At 35.0% G+C, this 25571-nt stretch overlaps 1 protein-coding gene across 1 annotated transcript in view; it reads right to left on the bottom strand.

Moving 5' to 3' along the window:
• The window catches only part of Gmcl1 (germ cell-less 1, spermatogenesis associated), a gene marked incomplete at its 5' end in the record, with an annotated part of 36894 nt that overhangs the window by 5860 nt on the left and 5463 nt on the right, over positions 1-25571 (bottom strand). The window contains 12 exons of the mRNA XM_010609826.3: positions 1444-1531; positions 3700-3845; positions 7707-7782; positions 10468-10537; positions 12291-12428; positions 13286-13376; positions 15495-15579; positions 17674-17739; positions 18668-18780; positions 21036-21133; positions 22217-22313; positions 24962-25085. Coding sequence (XP_010608128.1) covers positions 1444-1531; positions 3700-3845; positions 7707-7782; positions 10468-10537; positions 12291-12428; positions 13286-13376; positions 15495-15579; positions 17674-17739; positions 18668-18780; positions 21036-21133; positions 22217-22313; positions 24962-25085 — 1192 coding nt within the window. The remainder of the gene's footprint in view (positions 1-1443; positions 1532-3699; positions 3846-7706; positions 7783-10467; positions 10538-12290; positions 12429-13285; positions 13377-15494; positions 15580-17673; positions 17740-18667; positions 18781-21035; positions 21134-22216; positions 22314-24961; positions 25086-25571) is intronic.

Genomic DNA, 25571 nt, shown 5'->3' with positions numbered 1-25571 from the left:
TTGTTTCAGCTTACATTTTCTAATTTTCCCACAACAAACATTTATAAGCTATATAAAACACATTTATACAACTTCCTAACTAAAATGATTCCAAACCCTATCGATAGTCCATCATGTCCTAGCTCTATCTGTACCCAACTCCTCCAACTGGCTTTCAGTTCTGTGAGTGACTCATGTTCTCCTTTCCTCCATCTCAGCCATTTGAAGCTGGCTCAGGTATCCATTCCCTTTTCACCTTTTCCAGGAAACCTCCTGAGCTGACTTCATTTCTCTTCAGTAACTACAACCAACCTCAACTTCAAAGTCTGGGTTACACACTTTTCCCTCAATGTTGCACATCAGAGCTCATTCTCAACTTACTTACACTAGGTTACAGTGATACAAACTGTGCTTATTTCCAATACTCCTTGCATAGAACCAAGTGCACAGTAGAGATAAATGTGTGCAGAATGAAAAAAAAATCAAGCAACTTCTTTTTTCATACTGGGAATCGAACTCAGGACCTTCAGCTTGCATGGCAGGCAGCAGCACCACTGAGCTAAATCCCCGGGCCCATATGCATATGATGCATGAAGAAACAAATGACTTTAGAAATAACTTGGAGAACATTACAGATGTTTGTCACCTTACAAATCTAATATGTTAGAGAAAAATGTTTTCATAATATTCAGGAACTATGGAGACATATTGCCTTCAAGATGTCTGCTTACAAATAAATGTACTTATGTATACAATGAATCAGCACTTAAAGTAATGACTTTTTTTTTTGGTACCGGAGGTTGAACTCAGAACCTTGTGCTTGTAAGACAGGTACAGTGTCACAGAGCTAAATTCCTGGCCCTGTAATAACTTTTTGAAAATTATGTTCAAGATAAATATTTACGTTCTCTCAAATCAAACTTTTTTTCTTTCCCATCTCTGTAATGCCACTGTGTGTAGAGTATCATTCATCTGAAATGCTTGAGATATATATTTATGTTTATTTATATAAGAGGTATCTTGGATGAAACTTAAGTCTGCCCCACCCCACCCCCCGCTGTGCCAGGGATCAAACTCAGGACCTTGTGCTTGCCAGGAAGGTGCAGCATGAGCTATACCCCTGGGCCTGAAACCTAAGTCTTAACACAAAATTTGTTTATACATATATACCCAAGGTAATTTTTACACAGTTTAAAAGATAATTTTGTGCATGAAACAACTGTGTGGGCTTTTTGTTTGAGGCACTCAAAAAGTCTCATATTTCGAAGCATTTCAGATTTCAGATTTTTGGATTAAGGATGCTAGATCTGCAGTGGATCAGGTAAGTTTTGCTGAAGTGAACATGGGACTTTCAAATCAATCTTTAAATCAAAGTATCATCATTTAAATGTCAAGTCACTTAAGAAGTTTAAGAGTATTCAAAACACAAATATAATGAAACAATAGAAAAATAATCAAACATACCTGATCCTTTTCAAGTGTAAGTATTTGATAGCCGGTTGTTCTACTACATATTAGTTTTCCACTACTATCAAAAGAAGCCAAACGAAGTCTAGGATTTAAAAAAAAAAAGCATGATTTTTAAGCCACAGATTCAACAAGATCTATCTCACTTTAGTATTTTCTCATCCATATTTTCTTTTCAGATTTTTCAAACTGTAAATTGATTCCATTAAGATTTACAAACTTGTGCTGATACACAACTGAAATATCAAAAAAATTTATAAATGACTTTGAAAAACTATGCTAAAATACACAGCAAGTTTACATTTTAATCATTTTTATGTACAATTCAAAGCATCACATATATTCACTAGAGGTTGGGGATTTAGCTCAGTGGCGCTGCACCTGCCTTCTAAATGTAAGGTCCCGAGTTTGATCCCCAGTACCAGAAAAAAAAAAAATCACAAATTCTGCAATCACCATTACCGAACTCTAGAGTATTTTCATCTTCCCAAGCTGAAATTCTGTTTTCACTACACACTAATTCTCCATCTTCCCTTTCCCCAGCCCTAGCAACCCCAATTTGCTTTCTGTGGATTCGTCCACTCTATGTATCTCATAGGAGTGAAATCATACAACATTTGTCCTTTTGTGACATGCTTATCTCACTTAAGTTCATTCAAGTGCAGCATGTGTTGGGAGTTTCCTTCTTAAGACTGAAAATGTTCCATTGTATGTGTTACCACAATTTATCTGTTAATGATCATTGTTTCTGCCCGTTGGCTACTATGAATGATGCTCCAATGAAAAAGTGTACAAATATCTCAAGTCCCTACTTTCAATTCTTTTGGGTATATACCCAGGAGAGAAACTGGCGGATCATGTTAATGCTATGTTTAATTTTGGGGGAAAGCATCATGTTTTCTACAGCAGTTGTACCACTGTACATGGTTACCAGCAGAGCACAAAGGGTTCTAATTATTCCACATCTTTGCCAATGCTTGCTTTGTTTTGAACAACAGCCATTTTAATAGGTGTGAAGTGGTATTGCACTGTGGTTTTGATTTGCATTTCCTAATGGTTAGTGTTACTGTGTATCTTTTTATGTAGCCATTTATATATCTTCTTGGGGAAATTTTACACAAGTCCCTTTGCTGTTTTTATTTTTGGTAGTGCTGAGGACTGAACACAGGGCCTTGTGTAGGCTAAGGCAAGTGCTCTACTATTGCCTTTGCTCATTTTAAAATCCATTTTTAATTCTTGTTTGTTTTTTTCCTCCCTTTTTTTGGAGACAAATCTTGCTATGTTGTTCAGGCTAGTTGCAAACTGGTAGGCTCTCAGCCTCTCAAACAGCTAAAACTACAGATGCCTGTTTTTTTGTTTTTTTTTTTTGGTTTTTTGAGACAGGGTCTTACTATGTAGTTGAGACTGACCTGGAACTCACTATGTAGCCCAGGCTGGTCTTGAACTCATAGCGATCCTCCTGTCTCAGCCTCCGGAGTGCTGGGATTACAGGTGTGCACTACCATGCCGGGCCAGATGCCTGTTTTTTAAATTTAAAATTTTATGTTTTTGGGCTAGGGATTTAGCTTAGTGACACCTTGCCTGCCTCGCAAACACAAGTCCTGAATTTGATCCTGGTGCCTCAAAGCAAAACAAAGAAACAAAAAAAATAGGTTAAGTTGTCTATTACATACATGGTTTGTAAATATTTTCTCTCATCCCAGGGTTGCCTTTCCAGTGCTGGCAGTGTTGCCCAATAAAAATTTTTTTGATAAAAAATTTCCTAGTTTATGAGGTCCAATTTATCTATTTTTCTTTTGTTGCCTGTGTTTTTGGTGTCATACCAAAGAAATGATAGCCAAATCAAATGTTATGAAGTCTTTATATTTTCTTCCAGGAGTTTTATAGTTTTTGCCCTCATATCACATTATGTTCCATAAATTTTGAGTTAATTTTTAATATATTTAAAAAATAACTTACCATATTTCTAGTTAGGACACTTTATTTGGTAGAAATAGCAACAAGGCAACAGCTTCGAGCCTAGTATCAATCCTTTATCATTCATATGTGAGCTTATCCATTTCCCTGACATACCTAGACCTCTTGAATTTATTAATAATACCATACATTTCACAAAAATGAAGGCTTATCAGTTCCTAACTCATTCACAAATTTTTATCTTACCAAAGTTCTATTAGTGATGTAAATTATCAAATTTTATCTCTTATATTTCCTTTGGAGTGAGACGGAGTTGCTAGGGAAATCTCATCCTACCTAAATGCTATGCTCCTTCGAGGCTGTAAACTGACAGATCCACTACATGGCTGATTCAGCGTATTGCGTTTGAAAATGATGTACCGATTTGTATAAGTCACAAGTAGGTCAAAGCCGAAGTTAAAACCTGTCCACCGCCAGCAATACTAAAAGATACAAAAGAAAGATTCAGTTTAGTTTACCATGTTAGCAAGTGAAAAATAAAAAGCCGAAAATGTTTTTTCTCATTCCAAGCATTTTGCCCATAGATTCCTTACTTTTTGTCAGTGCTTCCCCTTAAGGATTCCCACACAAAACTAAGTATCTAAGCTGGCAAAGCAGCCTTTATGACCAGAATTCCTCAAGCTCTCCACACAGCAATTCTATCATAAATACGTTTTCACTATAATTCTAAGTATAGCTAGATGATGAAGGTAACAAGAATCCATTAAAACCCACCTTACTTTTAAAACACTCTGAAATATCTTTAATTAACCAATAGAAATATCACAACTAGGTTATTTTAAATACATCATGAGGTTCCAAATTTGTTTTTTTCTATCAGTGAATAGTTACTGACAAGAGTATTAGATAAAGAAGTATGGTACAGGGAAGTAAAATTAGGATTTCAAGGGTTTGTTTAACTTCATGAATTATACCATTAATTCAATATTTAACTAATATGTGTTGAGTTAATATGCCAGGCATTGTTACTGCTCTAGGCAATGGAAACACAGGCAAATAAAATGAAATTTCTGCTCTGCCAGGGTTTATATTCTATCACATGAATATGTTTGTGTGACAGGGGAAATGATGAATAAGACTTATAGAATGGAGAAGATGAGAACGTCAGGACAGAGCCTCAGGGTAGAGGAAGGAAGCTTATAGTTGGGAAGCCTAATTTATACAGTGCTTGGGAAAGTCCGGAGAAGGCTAAGTGAAGAAGTAGACCAGGAAAAGGTGTCACAGGAAAGAGAAGAGTCAAGTACAAAGGTCCAGATGTAGGAATATCTTGGCATATCTAAGGAGGAGCAAACAGGGCTATGTGGCCAGGGCAATGACTGACTAGGGTAAAACCTGAAGACGAATTCACAGAGACAGCCGGGGCCAGAAAAGGGAGGCCTAGTTATCCACCATAAGATTTCAGATGTCTTCTAAGAAGTGTGGTGGGAGGTGAACAGACGGTATTAGAGAAGGAAATGATATAATCTAACCTGCATTTTAAAAAGACCATTTGGCTGTTGTATGAAAGGAAAGTAAAACAGGAGAGCAGTTTTGAGGCTACTCCACATCCCAGGCAGGGGAACAAGGTTACTTGGATTCAGTAGTAGGCATGTTAAGAATGTTTTTCAGGCATAAAACCTTACAGAATTTCTCATGGCACCAAGAGTGGTATGAAAAAGAAAGAGGAGCCCAAAATGAATCTGAGGTTTGGAGCCTATGCATGCATGAATGGAGGGGCTGTTTGTGCATTCAATATTTGGAAAGGAGGTTGTTTCGGGAAGAAACTCAAGTGCTCTGCTAGAGACTGTGGGATTCTGCTTTTTTTTATTTTTTCTTTTTTTTGGTTTTTGGTGGTACCGGGGATCAAACCTATAGCCTTACAGATGTGTGACAAGTGCTCTAGCTCAGAGCTATAACCCCACCCTCCAGGAATGTTATGTATGAGATATGATAAGGTATCCAAGAAAGATGCCAAGTGAATAATTAGATATATAAATCTGGAGTTATGAGTAACCAGTGTAGAGATAGGATGTGACATCACAGGACTAAGAGTGAAGCACAGATAAGATGAAGCGCAAGAACTACGCCTCCAGTCACAGCAACATTTGCTGAGTAAGAAATGACCTAGCATAGACTAGAAGGAACAGTCAGTGAAGTGTGAAGAAAATCAGCAGAGTATGCTATGCTATGAGCCAAGTGGAGCTCTTTCAATAATGACAGTGAACAAATGTGTCAATGCTGCTAAGAGCTTCCAGAAGAAGACAACACCATTTGATTTGGCAACGTGGGATCACTGCTGATACTGGCTTGGCAGTTTCAGTGGAGGTGTGCAAATGAACTGGGGGTGGATTCAAGAAGGCAATGGCACTGAGTGTGGTTATGCACACCAGTAATGGCAGACAGTCAAGAGGCTACAAACAAAACAAAACAACATAACTGCACTGGCTTGGAAAAGAGTAAGTAGAAAGAATAAACACAGGTAACTTTTAAAAATGAATTTTGTCTAAAAGGGGAGTAGAGAAATGGAGTGAAGCTAGAGGAGAATGGGGAGTCAAGGCATAGTCAGATGATACTGCACGATGTTAAATATTAAACAAGAATAATTCAAAGGAAGAAAAAACCTGATGATTCAGAAAAGGCAGGTCATGGTTACAGGAACAAAACTTTTAGTGCAAGAAGAGGGGATGAATTAAGACACAAAAAGTCCAGCCATACTCAGAAGAGAAAAGAACAGTGCAGTCAGAGATGCAGGTAAACTGGTATAACTGTTGATAAGATGTACAGATTCTCTTTCTATTGCAGTCAGAAACAAGGCCATTCCTCTTTTGAAGAGAGAAGGTATGAGTTATGTCAACGGGAGGATAAATTCACTAGAGACGTGGGAGAGTCACCATGCAGCATGAAAGATGTTCAGGTATGGCAACAACATTTAAGGGAAATCTATTCATCTATTTGGATGCAGGCATGAAGTGCATGAAAAGGGAGGATTTAACATGAGTTGAGGTTTAGCCAGATGAGTACAGAAGAGTCAATGAGGGAAAAAGGAAGCTAAAAGGCCAATTTTAATATGGAACATAAAGTACAAGTCAAGTAAAGAAAGAGGTAGGGACGTGGTAAGAAGGGTGATTGGAAAAAAGGCAGTAAGAACAATGTACTGTACATTCCAGGGAGGTTAAAATATTGTAATCCAGGTACTAGAGAGAAAGCTAGAAGGACAAGAGGAAGTGAAGCTCCAAAATGGGATAGTTGAAATGGAGATTTTGAAGGTGGTAGTTATCAGTGATGCGTAACTTAAGGATGTCCTCATGGGAATGGGCACCTGAGGTAGGGTGGAACACAAGATCGCTGCAGGAATGCAGTCAGGGAACAGACATACTGAAATTACCAAACTGATAACAAGAGTGGTGACAAGAAAAGACAATGAGCTCTGTGTGTGACAACCACTGTAAGGTGGTAGACGGTGCAGCAAACACTTTGGCTTTAAATGCTCTGGGATTCAATGCAGGATGAAGGGGGAACAAGATCTGGAAGCAGCAACAAGGAAGAATAAAAAAAAAGTTAATTCATACTCTGAATATTTACCACAATTATGAATGCAAACATAAAACAACTGACCTCTAAAAAGTTAAATGAAGGTAAATTTGGGAGAAAAAGAACCAAATGGTTACCTAAATTGGGATGGTATTTCTTTAAAGATGAAAATTATGATTAGGCTATAAATCAATTTAATGGGTCACAATCAGCTTTTAAAAACAATCAGAAAATAAGTTTTTTAGACACAGCAGGAGTAAGAATTATTTTACACTTTTTCTACTTATATAAATGCATATTGGGTGGAAAAGAAAAAAGGCAATATGTGGATGGCAAATAAGGGTTTGAATGTCTTTGATTTAGGATAATTATGAAATGAATCACTTTTAAGACTAACAGCTCCCACAAAACTTCTTTATCTTGACTTCTGGACTGGTGAGGGATGACATTCTCAAATCTCTTATCTGGACTCCAAATTTAAGTTCAATAGTCTCAAAGTGAGTTACAAGAGTGAGTAATCAATCTGCACTGGGCATGGTGGCTATAACTCCTTGCCCAGGACATCATGGTACAGAAACCATCAAATAAGCTCTTCCAAAGTATGACAGGTGTCATGATTGTTATGTAAAGTGCATTAATTGGTAACAGAGTTCACAGATATTCTGTTGCTTTTAACCTTACTATGAAAAATTGCAAACATGAAACTAGAGAAAATAGTAAGCCAAATTTTCTCAACAATTTGTATGAGAATACTGTCAATAACACATACTTACTTCACCATCTTTGGCAAGTTTTCTACCACACCTCATGCTATTTCCCTCTAGTTCTTCTTTATTGATTTCTTGAGGCCTAAAAATATTCATTAAGTAAGTCATGAACATTCAGAGAAAATAGGCAACTTGTAATTGAAAAAACCCTGCAAGTTAAAAACAAACTTTTGCTTCTAGATTTAAAAATAATTTTAGGGGTACAAGGTAACATGAAGTGCCCAAACATGGGGAGATAATAGGGAATAACAACAGTAAATGTAAATAAAACATGTCCTTGATATCCAAGAGCTTGGGGAGTAGAAAATTAAGATGCAAATAGTGACGTGACAACGTGGAAAGAGGAGTAATGTTAGAAGCGTGAAGAAGGCATACATTCATCACCTACAGTGGAGGGGGACTGTCACAGAGAAAATGTTATGTGCATCTGAATGGGAGCTTGGTGGGCGGAGGCGGGAGGTGTATTCTGTACAGGGGGAGGGAACACATGCAGGAGGAACAGTTACTATTCATTTTTTACCTATCAAAAAGGGATTGAATAATAATAGAGTATCAAATGAACAAACAATTTAGGGCAGCTGGAGTGTAAGATGAGCATGAGAAGAGATGAAAATGAAGGCATCTGGGACAAACTGCTAACATGTTTCAACTTTTCCTGTAGGTGACAATTCCCAGACGTGGGTTCTGTTACTATTAAACTTTTTTTATTATGACAAATTGCAAATATACAAAAGTAGAGAAAATGAGCCCATTCTTCTCACTATCTAACCTCAATAATCTTGAATAGCAGTAATCTCCCTAAACTATCATCAAATGTCCTCAGACATATTTAAGCAGGGAAGACAGCTATATTTCTGTTTTAGAAAGACAAGCCTTTTGGCAATGTGGAAGAGAGGGTGGAGGAGAACCTTGGAGGGAAATTCTGCTAGATTATAACTTAACCTGCACATACACTGTCTTCCTCACCTTAGCAGTCCTGTAGTTAGCTGTGAGCTCAGTAACATGGAACATAATAGCTTTTTTTTTTCTTGAACATAATATCAGGGCAACATCATCATCGTCTTCTACTACTACTAGTACTACTACTACTGCTACTACTGCTACTATTTCCTTCTTTTCAGAGTTGGAGACTGAAGCTGGGAGCCTCACACAGGGTGGGAAAGGACTCTTCCAGCAAGCTACACCCCTGGCCTTAATCATATACTCCTGAGGTCAAGAAAGCTAGATATTTCCTTTAGCTCAGTCTCTTAGGTAAGATTAGTCCTTGGTAAGGGTAAAAGTGAGACAAATCTTAAAAAATACACCCCCCAAATTTAAAGCTGAATGTAAAACATGTAGAATGATTTACAAAATGCTATAAATCTGAATTCCATTAACTCATTTTTGCTTTTTTATTCATATTTCTATTTTAACTATTTTACTATATGTGTGCTGGATAAGTATACTGTGAATATATTTGGAAAAAATGGGATTAAACATAAAATAAAAACTAAAACCATGGATAACAATAACTTTATAATCATCATGAATTTACACTTTGGAATACTCACTGTTTAGATATCAATTTATAACTAGCCATTATTTTTGGAATTTCCCTAGTGTATAAATGGATTAAAAGAGATTAGGGGGCTGGAGATTTAGTTCAGTGGTGCCACCGCCTGCCTTGCAAGTGCAAGGTCCTGAGTTCAAGTTCCAGTACCAAAAAAAAAAGAAAAGAAAAAAAAGGAGAGAGATTGGGGGCAGAAAAATTAAACTTCTGAAGGCCTCTTCTATATAATCACAGGTAATTATTCGTACTGCTTATTTCAAGGAGCTAGAACAATGATCAAATAATAAATGTGAAAGTATCTTCTGTGAACTGTAAAAATATTTTTTAAGGATGTCATATGCTTTTGGAAAGGGCATGTTTCATTCATTTTAGACTCAAAGATCTTCAGAGCAGCCTATTACTCAACTTGACAATTCTACAGTATGAAAATTAGCTTTACCTATATGTAAATATTAAAATCATGCTTTATACGTAAAAAGCAAATTATACTACCAGGTGAAACAAAATATATAAATTACACAACTTTTTAACTTACAATTCAAACACTTTATTATACTAATTGACCAGAAAGGTATTTGTAAGACTGTTTTAAAAATATAATAAAAATTGATTACATGATCATTTCTCTACTTTTAATAGGTTGAGGTTTTAATTTAGAACTAATTTTTCTTTCTTTTTTTGGTACTAGGTATCAAACTCAGGACCTTGAGCCTGTGAGGTGGGTGCGGTGCCACTGAGCTAAATCCCTGGCCCAGGAACAGATTTTTTCAATATAATGACTGCATTTAAAAATTCATGGGTTGGTGCACGCCTGTAATCCCAAGCACTAGGAGGCTGAGGCAGGAGGATCTCTGCGAGTTCAAGACCAGCCTGGGGCTACACAGTGAGCTCTAGGGTAGTATGAACTAGACAGTGAGACCCTGTCTCAAAAAACAAAACAAATCCAAAACACAAACAAACAAAATTTATGGCAAGGGCTGGGGATTTAGCTCAGTGGTTCCACTGCCTGCCTCGCAAGCACAAGGTCCTGATTTTGATCCCTGGTACCAAAAAAAAAAATCATGGTAAATTTTCTTCTTTTTTTGGATGACAGATGTAGCTTAGTGGTAAAGTGCTTGCTGACCAGGTGAGAGGCAGCCCTGGGTTTGATCCCCAGAACCAAAAGAAAAAAAATTAGTTACTGATTTAATGAACAATGACGTAATATAATATACTTACCCTACTTCACTATCCTGTTCTGCCCGCAGCATAGCAAGCCACTGCTGTTTATACACAGAAGACAGCCATTCTGAAGTACAAACATTAATTAACAAGAGATACAAATAGGAGAACACTGAGGATTTAAACATTGTAAGTACTTGATAAAATTGTGATCATTCCTTTGTCTTTTTTGGTACCAGCAAATGAACTCAGAGCCTTGCACTTGCCAGGTAGGCACTGTGCCATTAAGCTACATCCCCAGCCCCAAACTGTTATCATTTCTAACTTTAAATTTAAACTAGCAATATAAAAAGCAGGTAGCTTTTATTTTACTAGTATGCTAGAATAACAATGGCTTAATGATCTCTGAAGTGGTAAAGGTCATTTTATCTCAAGTTAGACTTTACTCAGATTACATACATTTTGATTCAACTAGGATTAAAGTCCTTAGTTAAAAGCACATTCTTGAGATTAACAGTTTAATAGTTTAATTTTATTTTGTGAAAATTATTTCTAAAACACTATTTTCAGGTTTATAAAACTTTTACAGAAAACTGAATAATGGATTTTTCCTTTATCAAGTTAACTGAAAATAGCAATTAATTCATCTTTTAGGATATGTTATCTCTAAATTAGTAGGTGAAGATTATACACCCAAGAAATAATTTTGAAAAATCAGACTTGGGATACTCTTATTCAAAGTAAAAGATTTTACATGATGGCACACTCCTGTAATCCCAGCATTCTGGGTAGCTGAGAGAGAAGGACTGTAAGTTTGAGGCCAGCTTGGGCAACTTAGTGATTTAGTGAGATCTTGTCTCAGAATAAAAAAGGGCTAGGTGCTTGCTTTGGCAGCACATATACTAAAAAAGGGCTGGGCATGTAGTTCAGTGCACAGGCCTTGGTTTGATCCCAGTACTACAAAAAATGAAACAAAAAAAGTCAAGAATAAGAAAAACCAAGTAAGTGAGTTTAAAGAGTACTAATAGAAAAGGCAGTTATGACTTTTATCTTTTGGTTTTTTGAGACAGTTTTCACTATGTAGTTCAGGTTGGCCTCAAGCTCACAGCAATCCTCCTGCCTCAGCCTCAGCCTCTCATGCGCTGAGATTACAGGTATAACAGGTGCTATATAAAGTCATTTTTAGCAGGGGATTTAGCTCAGTGGTGCCACTACCTGCCTCACAAGCACAAGGGCCCCTCACAAGCACAAGGTCCAGAGTTCAATCCCTGGTACCAAAATAACAAAATAAGAAAGAGAGAAAGAGAAAAAGAGAAAGAGAGAGGAAGGGAGGGAGAGGGAGGGAGAGACAGGGGGAGGGAGAAAGGGAAGGAGAGTCATTTTAAAAGTCTGATGCAAATTAGTGTACTGGCTAATAAAATGAAAGAATGGATGTGATGGTTCAACACCTGTAATCCCAGCATTCTTAGACGCTAAGGAAAGACAACTGAAAATCTGAGCCTAGCCCGGGCAAATTATCAATTTAGCGAGACCATGTCTCAAAATAAAAAATAAAAAATGGGCAGAGAATGTAGCTCAGTGTGAAGATCCTGGGTTCAATCCTCAATTCTGGAAAAAAAAACAACTAAATAAAATTAAAGAACACTTGCATCACAGAATGCTATTTTAATATTCTAGAGAATAATGAAATATGATATGGGAAAATAGCTGCCACATATAACGTAAAGGCAGAAAATTACCTATGCAGTATAATTCCAGTTGGGCATAAAAATGTATACCTTTTTGGGATTAAGGACAAGTACTTTTCTGTCATATATATTACTGTTATTTATAATCAGAAAAGCATAACTTTAAAACATGAGTTCATCATGTTCTCTTACCTGAAGGTACTAAAGAATCTTGTTCAATAATTCTTGCAGAAGCCAGATCACTAATAATATACTGTAACCTTAAATGCCTAAATACTGACATGAATGGTTTTCCTTGTTCACTTTCAAGGAAGGCCACATCTTCAAAATCTAAAAAAAAGAGCAAATAGCCATTTTCAAATCTATTATTATTGTATTCCTAAATGTTTTTTAAGAATACACACATATAACACTCCACTAGAATACAAATGAGGTAGTTTTAAGATTTTTATAAATCTGATGTGTAAAGGTTAAAAACAGGGAGATTTAGAAATTGGTGCTAATTGGACTAGTGGACTGGGAAATTTAGCTGTATACCCAGAGTCTGGAGCTTATCATGCAACAAGGTAGGAAAGGAAGCTTTGAGAAAAATACATGGACTATTATCTCTAGAGTCCCAATCAGTCCTTGGGAGAAACAATAATTTGGTAGGTTCAGAACATGGTGACAGTTCAAGAGCAATAATTCAGACAATCCTAGCTAAGGCATTTTTCTTATTTAGCCTCAATTTTCTCATTATAAATGAGAAGCTAAACTGGATAATTGCAAGCGTTCTCTCCAGATCTAAAACTCAGACTGTAACTAAGTCAGGACCTGATTCTTTAAATTTTATTAGTACATGTATGTAGTACCCAATGGTTACATTCACTGTAGGAAATTGGTACATGTACTTTGCACATTTCAATTCTTTTTTCCCCTTCCCTCCACCTCTCCTTTTATTTTTCTAGCATCAGATTCATTTATAAGACCTTATAATGCTAGTTATCATATATATACACACTAAAAACCAGACTAATAGGCCAAAGAATATATAAAACATGTAAGACAGTTGTACTAAATCAAAGTACACTTTTAGATTGTCCTTGCTGGATTACAATACTCTTCTCTCTCTCTTTTTTCCTAAGTTCCTGATTCTAACAAATTTCATTTTAAAACAGACAAGTACTCAATAAAAATTTCAGGCATACCCTTTTTCCGCTTAGAAAACCAGACATCTGTTTCTGTCAAAAGCTGTTTTAAAGATCCATTCCAAGAAGGCACAAGTTGAAGGAACATCCACTAGGTTAAAAATAGTAAGAAAAAAATGACAAGACTTCATCACTTAATGTTTCAAATCACTTCTACCTTTAGACATAATACCTGAAAAGTTTTAATTACCATTTAACAAGCAACTGAAAGAAAAATGTAGCACTATTATAAAACACGCTTACAAACTTTAAATTCATCATGGAATTAACCACACAGAGTGCAACAATAAATGTATCAAGAAATCAATCCCTGAAAAGTCTATACAGTCACAAACACACTTTATTGTATTAAAAGGTAAAGCTTTATCCATCCCTGGTACCCCCCGGCCAAAAAAGGTAAAGCTTTAAAATATATTAGTTTTGTTTTGTTTTGTTTTTGGTACCGGGGATCGAACTCGGGTCCTTGCGCTTGAGAGGCAGGCCACCGAACCGCTAAGCTTAAAATATATTAGTATTTTATACTAATTTTGTACACAATGCTCTAAGCCAGAAACAAAAGGATAAAGTCAAAATTTTTTTCCAGTCCTGCCATATGTAACAATGTTTCCTAAATCATAGTTAGATCATATTCAATCTACTTATTAAACTGTGTTCTATTTACTAGTGGGGTTTTCTGCAGTTTTGCATTTCACTGTAAGGATAACAGGCTTTCTGTTTTCCTTAGAGGTTAGCCCTTTAAGGTAGCCTGAGACGACAGGTCCTGTGATTTGAAGGTGAATGTGAGGATGAGACTAAATGACCTGCAGAAGTTTACAAAGACAGTTTTATCACCTGAGAATGCACCATCTTTTTCTTTGGATAATTATTTATTACATCTTGCCTGATCCCTATATTTTGATGGGTCTCAACATTGTCTCAAGAATGTTGTTAATATTTATTCTGTATTGATAAAAGTGTGTCTTGCCATTGAGTAAATACCCCAATTAATATTTTTTTCTCTACCATAGCACTGTCATTTTTTTGTGAAAATGGTTACCTGTTTATTCATTACAATACTGATATATATTTTCAATAAAAGCAAAAACTTTCTTACCTTTAAAAAAAAAGGCAAAATTATGTAGTGGGAAGAATGCAGTAGGAACAGGACTCATAAAAGCAGTCCTCTGCCTCCAGCCTGGCACTTAATAATTATAAATTCTGTTTTTCAAATTAATAAGTTTGTGCATAGCAAAGAAAACAATCAACAGACAGGGAACCAATATCTAGAATGCACAAAAACGAGACCTTCAAAATAAAAAGACCCAATAAAAAATTGGGTAACTGAAAGAAACAGACATTTCTCAGGAGTACAAATGGCATTAAGTACATGAAAATATGTTCAGCATCTCTGGCCATGAGAGAAATGCAAACAGAAACAACACTGAGGTTCTATCTTACTCCAAAAAGAATGACTATCATTAGCCAACTCAAACAGTAACAACAACAACAACAAAAAGCTGATGAGGTTGTAGGGAAAAGCAACACTACCACACTGTTGGTGAGAATGTAAGATTGTACAACCATTATGGAAATCAGTGTGAAGATTCCTGAAAAAACTAAAAATAGAAATTCATTCAACCCGGCTATTCCCCTTTTAGAAAATCCTTAAAAAAGTTAAAGACATATTACAGTGACACACGCATACTTATGTTTAGAGCAGCACAACTCATACATAACAGCTATACTTTGGAAATCATAAATCTTTAAATATTTTGGCAGAGAGTTCTGTAACTTTCCATGGTTTGTCCTAGGATTTTTCTAATTCATGATGCTGGGTAAGTGTGTTCAGACAACCACTGTGTTTTTCACTTTCAATAAATTTGAAATTTGTTTCCAATAAATTATATGAGATATGTGATATTATTATATAATAATGCTGTTTTAGATTATTTCGCCCAAGTGTAGCTAATATAAGTGTCTGGGTCGGTAAGACTAAGCTATAATGTTCAATAGGTTAGACATATTAAGTGCATTTTCAACCATGATGTTTTCAACTTATGGGTTTATTGGGACATAACCCAGTCATAAGTTAAGAAGCACCTGTAACTCCTCTTCCTTTTCTTATATTCATAAACACCCTTTATCACGGGACACCATTAGCAGTTTCCAGTTTTTCACTATTATGAGAAATGCTGGGGCGATACCCTTGTATACATCGTTATTACAATACCTTTTTTAGAGCTGTGTATACATCCATCTCCACTTGCATCACAAATAAGTTAGAGGAACCAATGAGCTGTTTCATGACATTTATACTGGAAAAGATAAAACAGAAGAGTGAGCCTGTCTTCTTGTATGGGTTCAAGAACTCTGAAGACTAAGTACTCTTTTATCAAATGAAAATGTGAAATTAAAAATGACAACAGTTTTTTTTTTTGTCCAAGGCAATGAGTCTTAGTTATTAATATTATGGAGATTCGCAATACAATTCACAAAGTGTGCTGTGAAAGGTCTGTTTTTACACTGATAGGGAAATGATATGCTTTGATTTATTAATCCAGTTACAGAAAGGTCCCAGTAACATAACTTTCAGGATGCACTGTAAGTGGCAGCCTTCTGTGGCCTGTCTTGCATATACCTCTATGTTAACACAACAAACAACCCCCCCAAACAAAACAAAAACCCCACAAAAAAAGATACATGTCAAAATTCACTAAAACAGCTTAATCTTTAAAGTTATCTATGTGCTAGCTTCGGCAGCACATATAATGATCTTTCATCTCTAAGTTTAAAAGAATTAGTCCAAAAAATGTTTTTATTAGTATTAAAGAGAATAAGATCAAGAAATGTGTTTCAGTTTAAATTTCAAGGTAGAAATTTTACCATCAATATTTTCCCCCTCTTCCTATAAGCCATAAAAAGAGCTTCTGTGTTGTTTGTTTAGTTGTGTGTGTGTGTGTGTGTGTGTGTGTGTGTGTGTGTGTGTGTGTGTTCCCAATGCTAGAGACGGAACCCAGAGCTGGCCTTCACACTGAGCTACTTCCTTAGCCCTTTAATTTCTTTTTTTTTAAAATTTGAGACAAGGTCTCACTAAATTGTCCAGGCTGGGCTGGAACTCTTGATCCTCCTGCCACAGCCTCCCAGAGTGCTGGGATTATAGGTATGTGGCATTTCTGAACTTTTAAGATGACTCCCCTGTGGTCAATGTTTTGTTTTTGGTACCAGGGATTGAACTCAGGACCTTTCAAGGCAGGCGGCAGAACTGCTGAGCTAAATCCCTGGCTTTATTTTTTCCCCCAATGCTGGGGATGGAATCTGAGGCCATCCCACTGAGCTAAATCTCCAGCACCTTTTTATTATTTTGAGACAAGGTATCACTAAATTGTTAAGTTGACCATGTCAGCCTTGGACTTGCAATTGTGCCTCAGCCTAGGTTTCTTCTGAAAAAGCTCAATGGGAAAATATGGCTGGGTGTCATGTTGCATGCCTTATCCCAGCACTCTGGAGGCTGAGGCAGGAGAATAACAAGTTTTAACCCAACCTGGACAACTAAGGGTTGAGTCCCAGGTCAGTCTCAACTACATAGTGAGACCCTGTCTCAAAAAAAAAAAACCAAAAAAACTACATACTCCTGATGTTTGTACTCTGAAGTCTTCAAAAGTTCATTTCCACTCTGAATTTCTCAGATCTCAAATATCTTAGTTTCATTATTATGAAAAGCCCCAATAGCAGAAAGCATGACACAATCACCTCTGCGTCAACCTTCATAACCCCGAACAGAGTATCTTCAACCTTTAGATTCTCTAACAGCGCAGCAAAAGTGAGGGAGCACTTGAAACTTAAAAAGTCTTACAACAGCAATACATTTTTCAGTTAAAATTCGTTAATACAAAAGTTACACATTTTATCGTTTACAACAAAGAAATTTATGCTGCACTTCTTCAGTTTATGGATATAGTCACAGTATCTTTCATTAAATTGTATGCTTTTCATGTTCTACAAAAAAAAACTTACATACTTTAACAAACGAAAAATGTTATGTTGGAATAATTAATTAAAAGTTATTTAAAACTCAAATACCTCCCAAGAAAGGCAGAGATTACATTTTTTTTCTAACAGATTGAGTTGGTGTAGCGTGTTCTTAGTTATCAAAAACACTCTTGTAGCTTTGGGATTTTTGAACTGATGAATATTCATGATGTGTAGAAAAGCATGACACACACTGTACAAACTCAATCACAAAATGGCATGTCGTATTATATACATGCAGGACCTACAAGAACACATCCAGCTAAGCTGCTTATGATTGAGAATGACTTTGTTCTTTGCTTCTTGTGTTTTTGTTTCCTGTAATACATATATTAACTTAAAAAATTATTTTTAAAACTCAAAAAAAAAAATTCAAATACCTCAGCTCTTTAAAAAGTTCAACATTCTGATGAGTCATCAAATTGTTTAGCAGCCATTCAAGGCACCTGAAATTACAAAAAGTAATTATTACATTACCTATTATATAGTTTGAATTTATTAATAAAAACATAGCATTAATCTTGCTATGACAAGCTCAAAAATTTTAGCATAGTAATCTGAAATTTAGTATTGCTTTTGTCAGTAGTTATTAAGGGAATAGTCCCTTTATATTAATAAGATCATTTCTAATTAATAAACCATCATTCAAGTTTGTGTTAAATGGTTTTTGAAAGGGCTTATACATATTTTTGTTTGTTTGGGTTTTTTTGAGACAGGGTCTCACTACGTAGTTCAGACTGACCTGGAACTCACTATGTAGCCCAGGCTGGTTTCAAACTAACAGTGATCCTCCAGCCTCAGCCTCCCGAGTGCTGGGATTACAGGCGTGCACCACCACGTCCAGCTGGGCTTACATATTTCTATATTTAAAATCTGAAAATAAATTCACTTCTTAATAGATAAAATATTGCCAGTAGTTACATGGATATAATGCCTGTTTATATCTACTTTCTCTTTTCATTACTGGGTCTTCACATTGAGCTACATCCCAGCCCTTTTTAAAATTTTTATAGAGAAATTTAAAAAATTTTTATACAGAGACAGGGTCTCACTCAATGGTTACATTGCTCATGCTGGGCTAAAACTAGCAACTCTCTCGCCTCAGCCTCCCAGTGCTGAGATTATAGGTGTAAATCACACCTACTCTTATATTTAACCCACCCTTGGTCACTAACAAAAACAACATTTCTGAGGAATGTATTAATTAGTCTAAAAATCAAAAAGGGACTTTATAAATAATAAAATTCTATCCACTATCTTTTTTCTTCTTTCTTATACTATACATTCTTTTATAGATATATATTCTCTTAAGGAATCAAAGCAACCAAATTCTCAGAAGTGGGATGGGAACAAAAATAAGAAAGGATAACTCACTTTTTCTTTACAGAATCTAATCCATAGGTCCCTGCTGATGTGTAATAGCCACATACAGTTTTCACATTAATTGTTTCCTTCATTGTCTCACCACATTGTTGTATTAAACCATCCTGTAAACATAAATAAGCACTGGAAAGGCCCATTTCATTTGGAAAAAATTAGCTCTTGATATGTGCTTTTACATATTAAAAAGGAAGATAGAAAACTGATTAAGTGCAGCAAGCCTAAGGTTTTTTTAATAAATCCAATAAAATATGCGAATAATTCAGCAAGTATTCAATTAAATACTTGTAATTGGGAAATGGACTTTTTTTTTGTGGGGTATGAATATTACTATTCTCTTTATTTGCTATTTTCCCACATCTGGGACCTTTGCAAATTTCTCTGGCAGCATTCCATCTAGTCTTTAAGAACTCTCTACACAATCAGTTAAGTGATGAATTTCACAAAAATATGAATTAGCACTCAATATGAGGTGCCCCTAATCCAAGTATATTATAGTTCTAAACAACTTACATTTTAATCTAAATTGATTATGTAGGTTTCAAATGAATAATGTTTAATGTATGAAAGAATACTGTCACTTTTCATTGTAATTTCTGAAATGTAGTCATCGCACAAGATTATTATTATTAAGTTAAAGTTAGTAAATTATAAAAATAAGGCAGAAAGCAGATGTAGAACATTAAAACTAAAAGGACTCAAGTTAGGGCCGGGGATTTAGCTCAGTGGCACTGCGCCTGCCTTTTAAGTACAAGGTCCTGAGCTTGATCCTCCCCACCCCCCAAGTTAGAAAATAAAGTATATTTATTTGAAATTAAATATTGAAAGATCAAAATATTTTAAAAATCAAACTGATATCAGCCAAGGATATTTAACAAGCTATCAATTAGTAAATTATTCAAATAAATCAGTATGTAAATGTTGATAAAAGGAAAATGCTGATTAAAATAAAACATTGCCTACTTGGTTTTTAAACTTACCTGGCAGTCATTCTAGAGCCCTTCTATTTCTTCTTTAACATTTCCTCTGTCACTGCATCCAGTGAATTATTGTTTCTTAATATCTTAGGTATCTACTCTTTCTTCCCCAAGCCTATTTATACTACCTTAACTTAGACCTTACTTGGACTACTGCAGTAGATTTTCGGCTCTAATCCTGTACTTATCTTTCAATTCTCTGTGCATATGTTGATCCTGAGGTATTCTTTTGATACATAACATTATCTTTCCGCTGATTAAAATCATCAAATGTTACTTACATATAAAGGCTTAAACTTCTTAGCGACATAGAGAGAGTGATGGTAAACCTATGGCACATGTGCCACAGTGGGGTGTACCACGGAGAGCTCTAAAGGTTTACCATCACTGGTACAGAGGAACTTTCATTATCTGTCTTCTGCCTCTCTCTGTCTCTATCTACATATATATATACATACATATATATATATATACACACATACACACACACACAAACACATAATACTTCATTCATATAATATTATCATACATATAACTTTAGATAGCTCTTATTTTACCTTTGGGTTTGTACAGCAACTCTCCCATTCCCCTTTCCCATATATACTATACTGGGAGGTCCTTGAGGAATGGGATTATGTTGATTTTTGAAAAATTCAAAAGTAAAAATTGTACAGATTTAGGAACCACAACTTAATTTACCTTTGGTACTCTAGGCCTAGTTTGACATACTACTTAATACATTTCTGTTGAATGAATAAATCTGTCATTCTAGTAGCAGATTAAAATGCATATATAGTACATACAATGTTATTCATAATTTAAAAGTTTACATAGTAGCACCTGATTTTCTTTTTTTTTTGGTACTGGGGATTGAATTTAGGACCTCAAGCTTGCAAGGCATGCAGTAGAACCACTGAGCTAAATCCCCAGCCCTCTGATTTTTTTTTTGAACTCGTGAACTATATTAGTAATCATAAACCACCTGCTTAATAGTCAATATCAATGATTAATAAAATTTGCAAATGAATTTGAATGCTTTCTACAGTATAGCCATACTAAGCTACATAGAAATAGCTTGCATTCATTTTAAAGACATTATAAACCACCTTCAGTAATACATTAATTTTGGGTAAGCATTTTAAATGATTTATAATAAATGGTATTAATGCATTCCAGTTTTACTTTAAAAGTTCTAAAAGCTAGGGCTGGGGATTTAGCTCAGTGGTGCAGCCGCCTGCCTCCCATGTGCAAGGTCCTGAGTTTGATCCCCAGTACCAAAAAAAAAAAAAAAAAAAAAATCTGAAAAGCTAAGCTTTATTTTTGTGTTTTGAGGAGATATTAACAAAGACATTTCTGCAATTTTTTTTGAATATTGTGATACTTACCAACTGCAACATAGAAGCTGCTGCCAAAATGGCAGTGACTCGACTGGGTTTTATTAAGACATCATCTCGATACAGTGATCCAAAAGCAACTTGCAGTGCTGCAAGCAAAATACACATGTAGACTGAAATATCAGCAATTAATTACACTGAAAGATTACCGCGGAAATAACAATAATTGTTTTCACATACAAAGACATCTGTCTAAATCTGGAATGTATATAAAGGATAAGAGAAATGTCACCATTAAAATAGTAATGATTATTGATTGATGGTGTTAATATAATAACAATGTTGTAAATTTGTTTATTCTGTCAAATCTAATTGCATCCTTCTACATCAAATCTTGGCAGTAGTTAGGATAAGAACTCACACACCCTTGGAAGAAGCTTTATAAGACAGCCCTAAGTAAAACAATCATTAAATCCAAGTATGCAGACTCAATGATAACCCTAATTCTGCCTCTTTTGTGTTTTGCCACTGAGGAACATGGTAAGGGAGTAATAATACAGCTACAGGCCTATCCATGCCACATCTACTTGCAACATCTCTCCCTAACCCTATTCCCTCCTGCCCCTACCCCCAGCTATCTAAACATGTCCATCCTCCTCTGCACTGCCCTCTTAACAATGTCCTTCATGATCTCATGATCTGTAAGCACTCAAGTTTTCTTTTTGTGTAGTGGACACTGGGTACTTCTATTAATGAGGGGAGCAGAAGTACTGAATTAGGAATAAGGGGAGCTACAGTCTAATTGTAGAGTCACAAACTGCTTGAGGATACAAAACAAGTCCCTTAACTCCTATAAGCCTCAGTAATCTAAAATAACATCAGCTATATGACCATTCCTTTACTATTCAGGAAAGATCTATTAATTAAAAAAATTTTAAAGATCACATAACTTTAATAAGTGATACTTTTTATTCCTTCTTACCACCTAAACCATATCCTGGGCAGACATTTACAAAGATAAGTAAATAGACTGATAAAGCCCACATGAGTAAAGAATAGGATGATGAAGAACAGAACTGATAAACTATGGGTGTATACTAATATAAAATTATCACCTTCAGGTGTTAAGTGGAGCTTTCTCCCTAGCCAGAGAGGTTAGATAAAAATATGTATGTACTACCCAAAGTATAAAAAGGTCGTTTTTATGATTTTTTCATAAAAGGAGATAGTACCTTCTATATCAATATTCTGGTCAGGAATCTCCAGTTCAATAATATTCATGCTGGATTCTTTCCAAGAACCACTGAACATACTAGAGAAGTAGCCTGACTTTAAAAAAAAAAAAAGCACCAATGATTATCCAGTACTTATTCTTCCAAGTTATTTTCCCATTTCTAACTCCAAGAAACTATTCTATCAAAACTAATTCACCATAGTATTTCAAGAGAAAAGGAATTGTTAAATATATGTATAGGAGAAAATAAATTAAGACAAATTTATTATTGGGTGTATCAAAATACACACTTAGTTTAGTAATATTTTAATAAAACATAAAGCAAATTCTTATTACTATTCAAGTTGAATTCTCACATTACTATACTATTTGAATCTGGTTAGCTTTTTATTTAAACAATTTCTGAGTATACTATATATAGGTTTTCCTTCTCAATGAAATTCTTTTTCTTTGGTACCAGGGATCGAACTCAGGTCCTTGTGCTTGAGGCAGGCGGCAGAACCACTGAGCTAAATCCCCAGCCCTTTTCTCAATGAAGTTCTAAATTCAAATTTACAAACTGTATTACATATTTAAGTATCTCTTACAAACATATGACAATACACGAAGTGGATACACAATATTGAACTGAGGGAAGGAAAAAGGAACCAAAAGTACTCAAAATGCTACATCCTTACTGTGCCTCTGTAAGGCTTCAGACCAGATTCAACTCAGCACTAAAAGGATATTTCCCAAAGAAATCAGGAGAACCCCAATTTAGTTCTTTCTAATCAGAGATATCCATAGTGGACTGGAATTCCAGGAAAGATACTAGAATAGGTGAAGTCTTTAGTTACTTCCTAGACAGCATCTCTCGTAATTAGAACTATAGTGCTATAGAATGGAACAATCATTAAGAAATTTATTTTTTAAATGTTACTGAATATTTATTACAGTCACCCTTTTGTATATGTAGAGGAATTGTGTCCAGGACTCCCTGCAGATACCAATAAATAAATAAATAAATAAATGTCCATCCAATACATATCCTCTTGCATACTTTGAGTCATTTGCAGATTATTTATAATGCCTAATCAATGTAAATGTTACACAAATCACTGGCTACGCTTCTTAAGGGGATGAGAAAAAAATGTCTGTACATGTTCAGTACTGATGTAATTTTCTTTTATCTGAATATTTTTAATCCATGGTTGGTTCCACCTATGGATATGAACCCATGGATATGGACAGCCAACTTAAATAGAAGGCCTGATGATACAGGGGAAAATAAAAGATATTTTTGTCCTACTAGGACTTATATTGCAGCATGTGGCTTGAACTAAAATCAATTCCATTTCTTTCTTTTTTCTTTTTTTTGGCACCGGGGATCGAACTCCAGTCCCTAAGCTTGTGAGGTAGGTGGGTGAAAAATCAGTTCCATTTTCACAAGAGGTAAAGTGGTTTTTTGTGTTTTTTTTGCTTTGCTTTGTTTTGTCTTTGGTACTGGGGATTGAACTCGGATCCTTACGCTTGAGAGGCAGGAGCGGAACCACGGAGCTAAATCCCTGGCCCTGTTTTTGTTAATTTTTATTTTATTATTATTATCTCTCTGTTTTTTTTTGTGTGTGTGTGTGTGGTACTGAGTACTGAGCCCAGGGGTGTTCTACCACTGAGCTATATTCCCAGCCCTTTTCATTTTTTGTTTAGAGATAAGGTCTTGCTAAAATGTCCAGGCTGGTCTCTAATGTGTGATATGCCTGCCTCAGCCTCCCAAGTAGCTGGGATCATAAGCATGTGCCACTGTGCTCAGTAAGAGGTAGAGTTTTAATAGAGGCATTCTCACCCTTAAGTTAGCAAAACAGAATTTTTTTCCACAAATTTAAAAGATATGGACCATATCTATAGATGAAGACCAACAATCTGATTATGTTCTCTGGACTACATATATTCCTCAAGTCAAAGTGAACTTGTTTAAAAAATTTTTTAAAATGTGATTAAAATAAGAGAGAAAAAATCATTTTCAAATGTTTTTCCTGAAAAATCTTATAATGCCTTAATCATGCAATTATTCTCAAACAATAAAGAGGAAAAAATATAATTTCCAAGGACTAGGACTGTTCACTGTTTTATTCCCAGTTCTTAGAACAATGCCTAGCACACACATGTAGGAAGAGAATAAATGAATAAAATATTTGAACCATTATAGCAACACTTTTATTCTATTTTGAAAGTCTGAATCTCTTACATGGGTAGCAGAAAAATTTTCAGCACAAAAAAATCAAATAGGTATATCAGCTGTGTTAGTCATTATATTTGTGGTCCTTAACTTAAAAGAATTTTTTGGGAGAAAAGGAAAAGTATCAAGAACTGTCCATTCAACTTCAACTATGATGCAACATCTCAGATCAAATTATTCAATGTGAATCATCATCAACTGAGAAATTTAGCAACCTTAACTTTAAGGTTAAAACATTTTCTCCCAGCTTCCCCATTTCATAAATAGAAAGCACCAAAACAAGCACCTTATTCAAGTAATGACAAAGAAGTAATGGTAGGCTAGTATAACAAAAAAGTTTAAAATCTGTTTTCTATCCAAATTAAGTTTTCACTAATAACATTTGTCTTTTTCCAATAAAATAGACTTTTAATCAGATATATGCAAGAATTATTGTGAAAGGCAATGAGAAAGAACACGACTTAAAAGAGTTTTGAGGTTTTTAAAAAGTAATTACCTGTTTAGTCAATAAAAGAATAAAATACTTACTTGGCATAAATATATTTTATGTAAGCTCCACTCTTCTCCTAGAGCACAAATCTTTATGTCACTATTTTCACCATTCAAAAACAATGTTTGATAAATATATTTGGATGTACTCTTTAATTTTTTCCTGTTAAAAGAAATGCAAATGTTACATATATAAAACTGAGTGCTTTTCTGATTTTGCATAAATTACAAAATATTCCTTTTGTTCAGTTTCTATTAGAGGTAGCTTATACACTGTGTAAAAGGGTAGGGATAGATATTCAGATTGGCTCAAGACTAGAGGAATACATAAGATAATAGTGGTGATGATCTCGGGTACTCACAGGAGGGATAACAATGGATAGGTGGGAGTAGCATGAAGGAGATATCTTTATATACCTTTTATACATTTTAAATTTTTGAATTAATTTAATTCAATAAACTAAGATACTTAAGTCAGCATGGTAGTTTTTACTTTTCTTTATTTAGAAACCAGCACTATGGAAAATCTCAGTGTAACTATACATAATAATTATAATGTAAAATTATTATATTATATTATATATAATTATTATAATCTGCAAAACATCACTATTTTTTCATTGTTGGTTTTTTTTTTTTTTTTTTTTTT

Source organism: Fukomys damarensis, unplaced genomic scaffold (genome assembly GCF_012274545.1).
Source record: "Fukomys damarensis isolate Sample0158 unplaced genomic scaffold, DMR_v1.0_HiC HiC_scaffold_2, whole genome shotgun sequence".
Lineage (NCBI taxonomy): Eukaryota > Metazoa > Chordata > Mammalia > Rodentia > Bathyergidae > Fukomys > Fukomys damarensis.
This window is presented reverse-complemented; position numbering and strand designations above follow the sequence as displayed.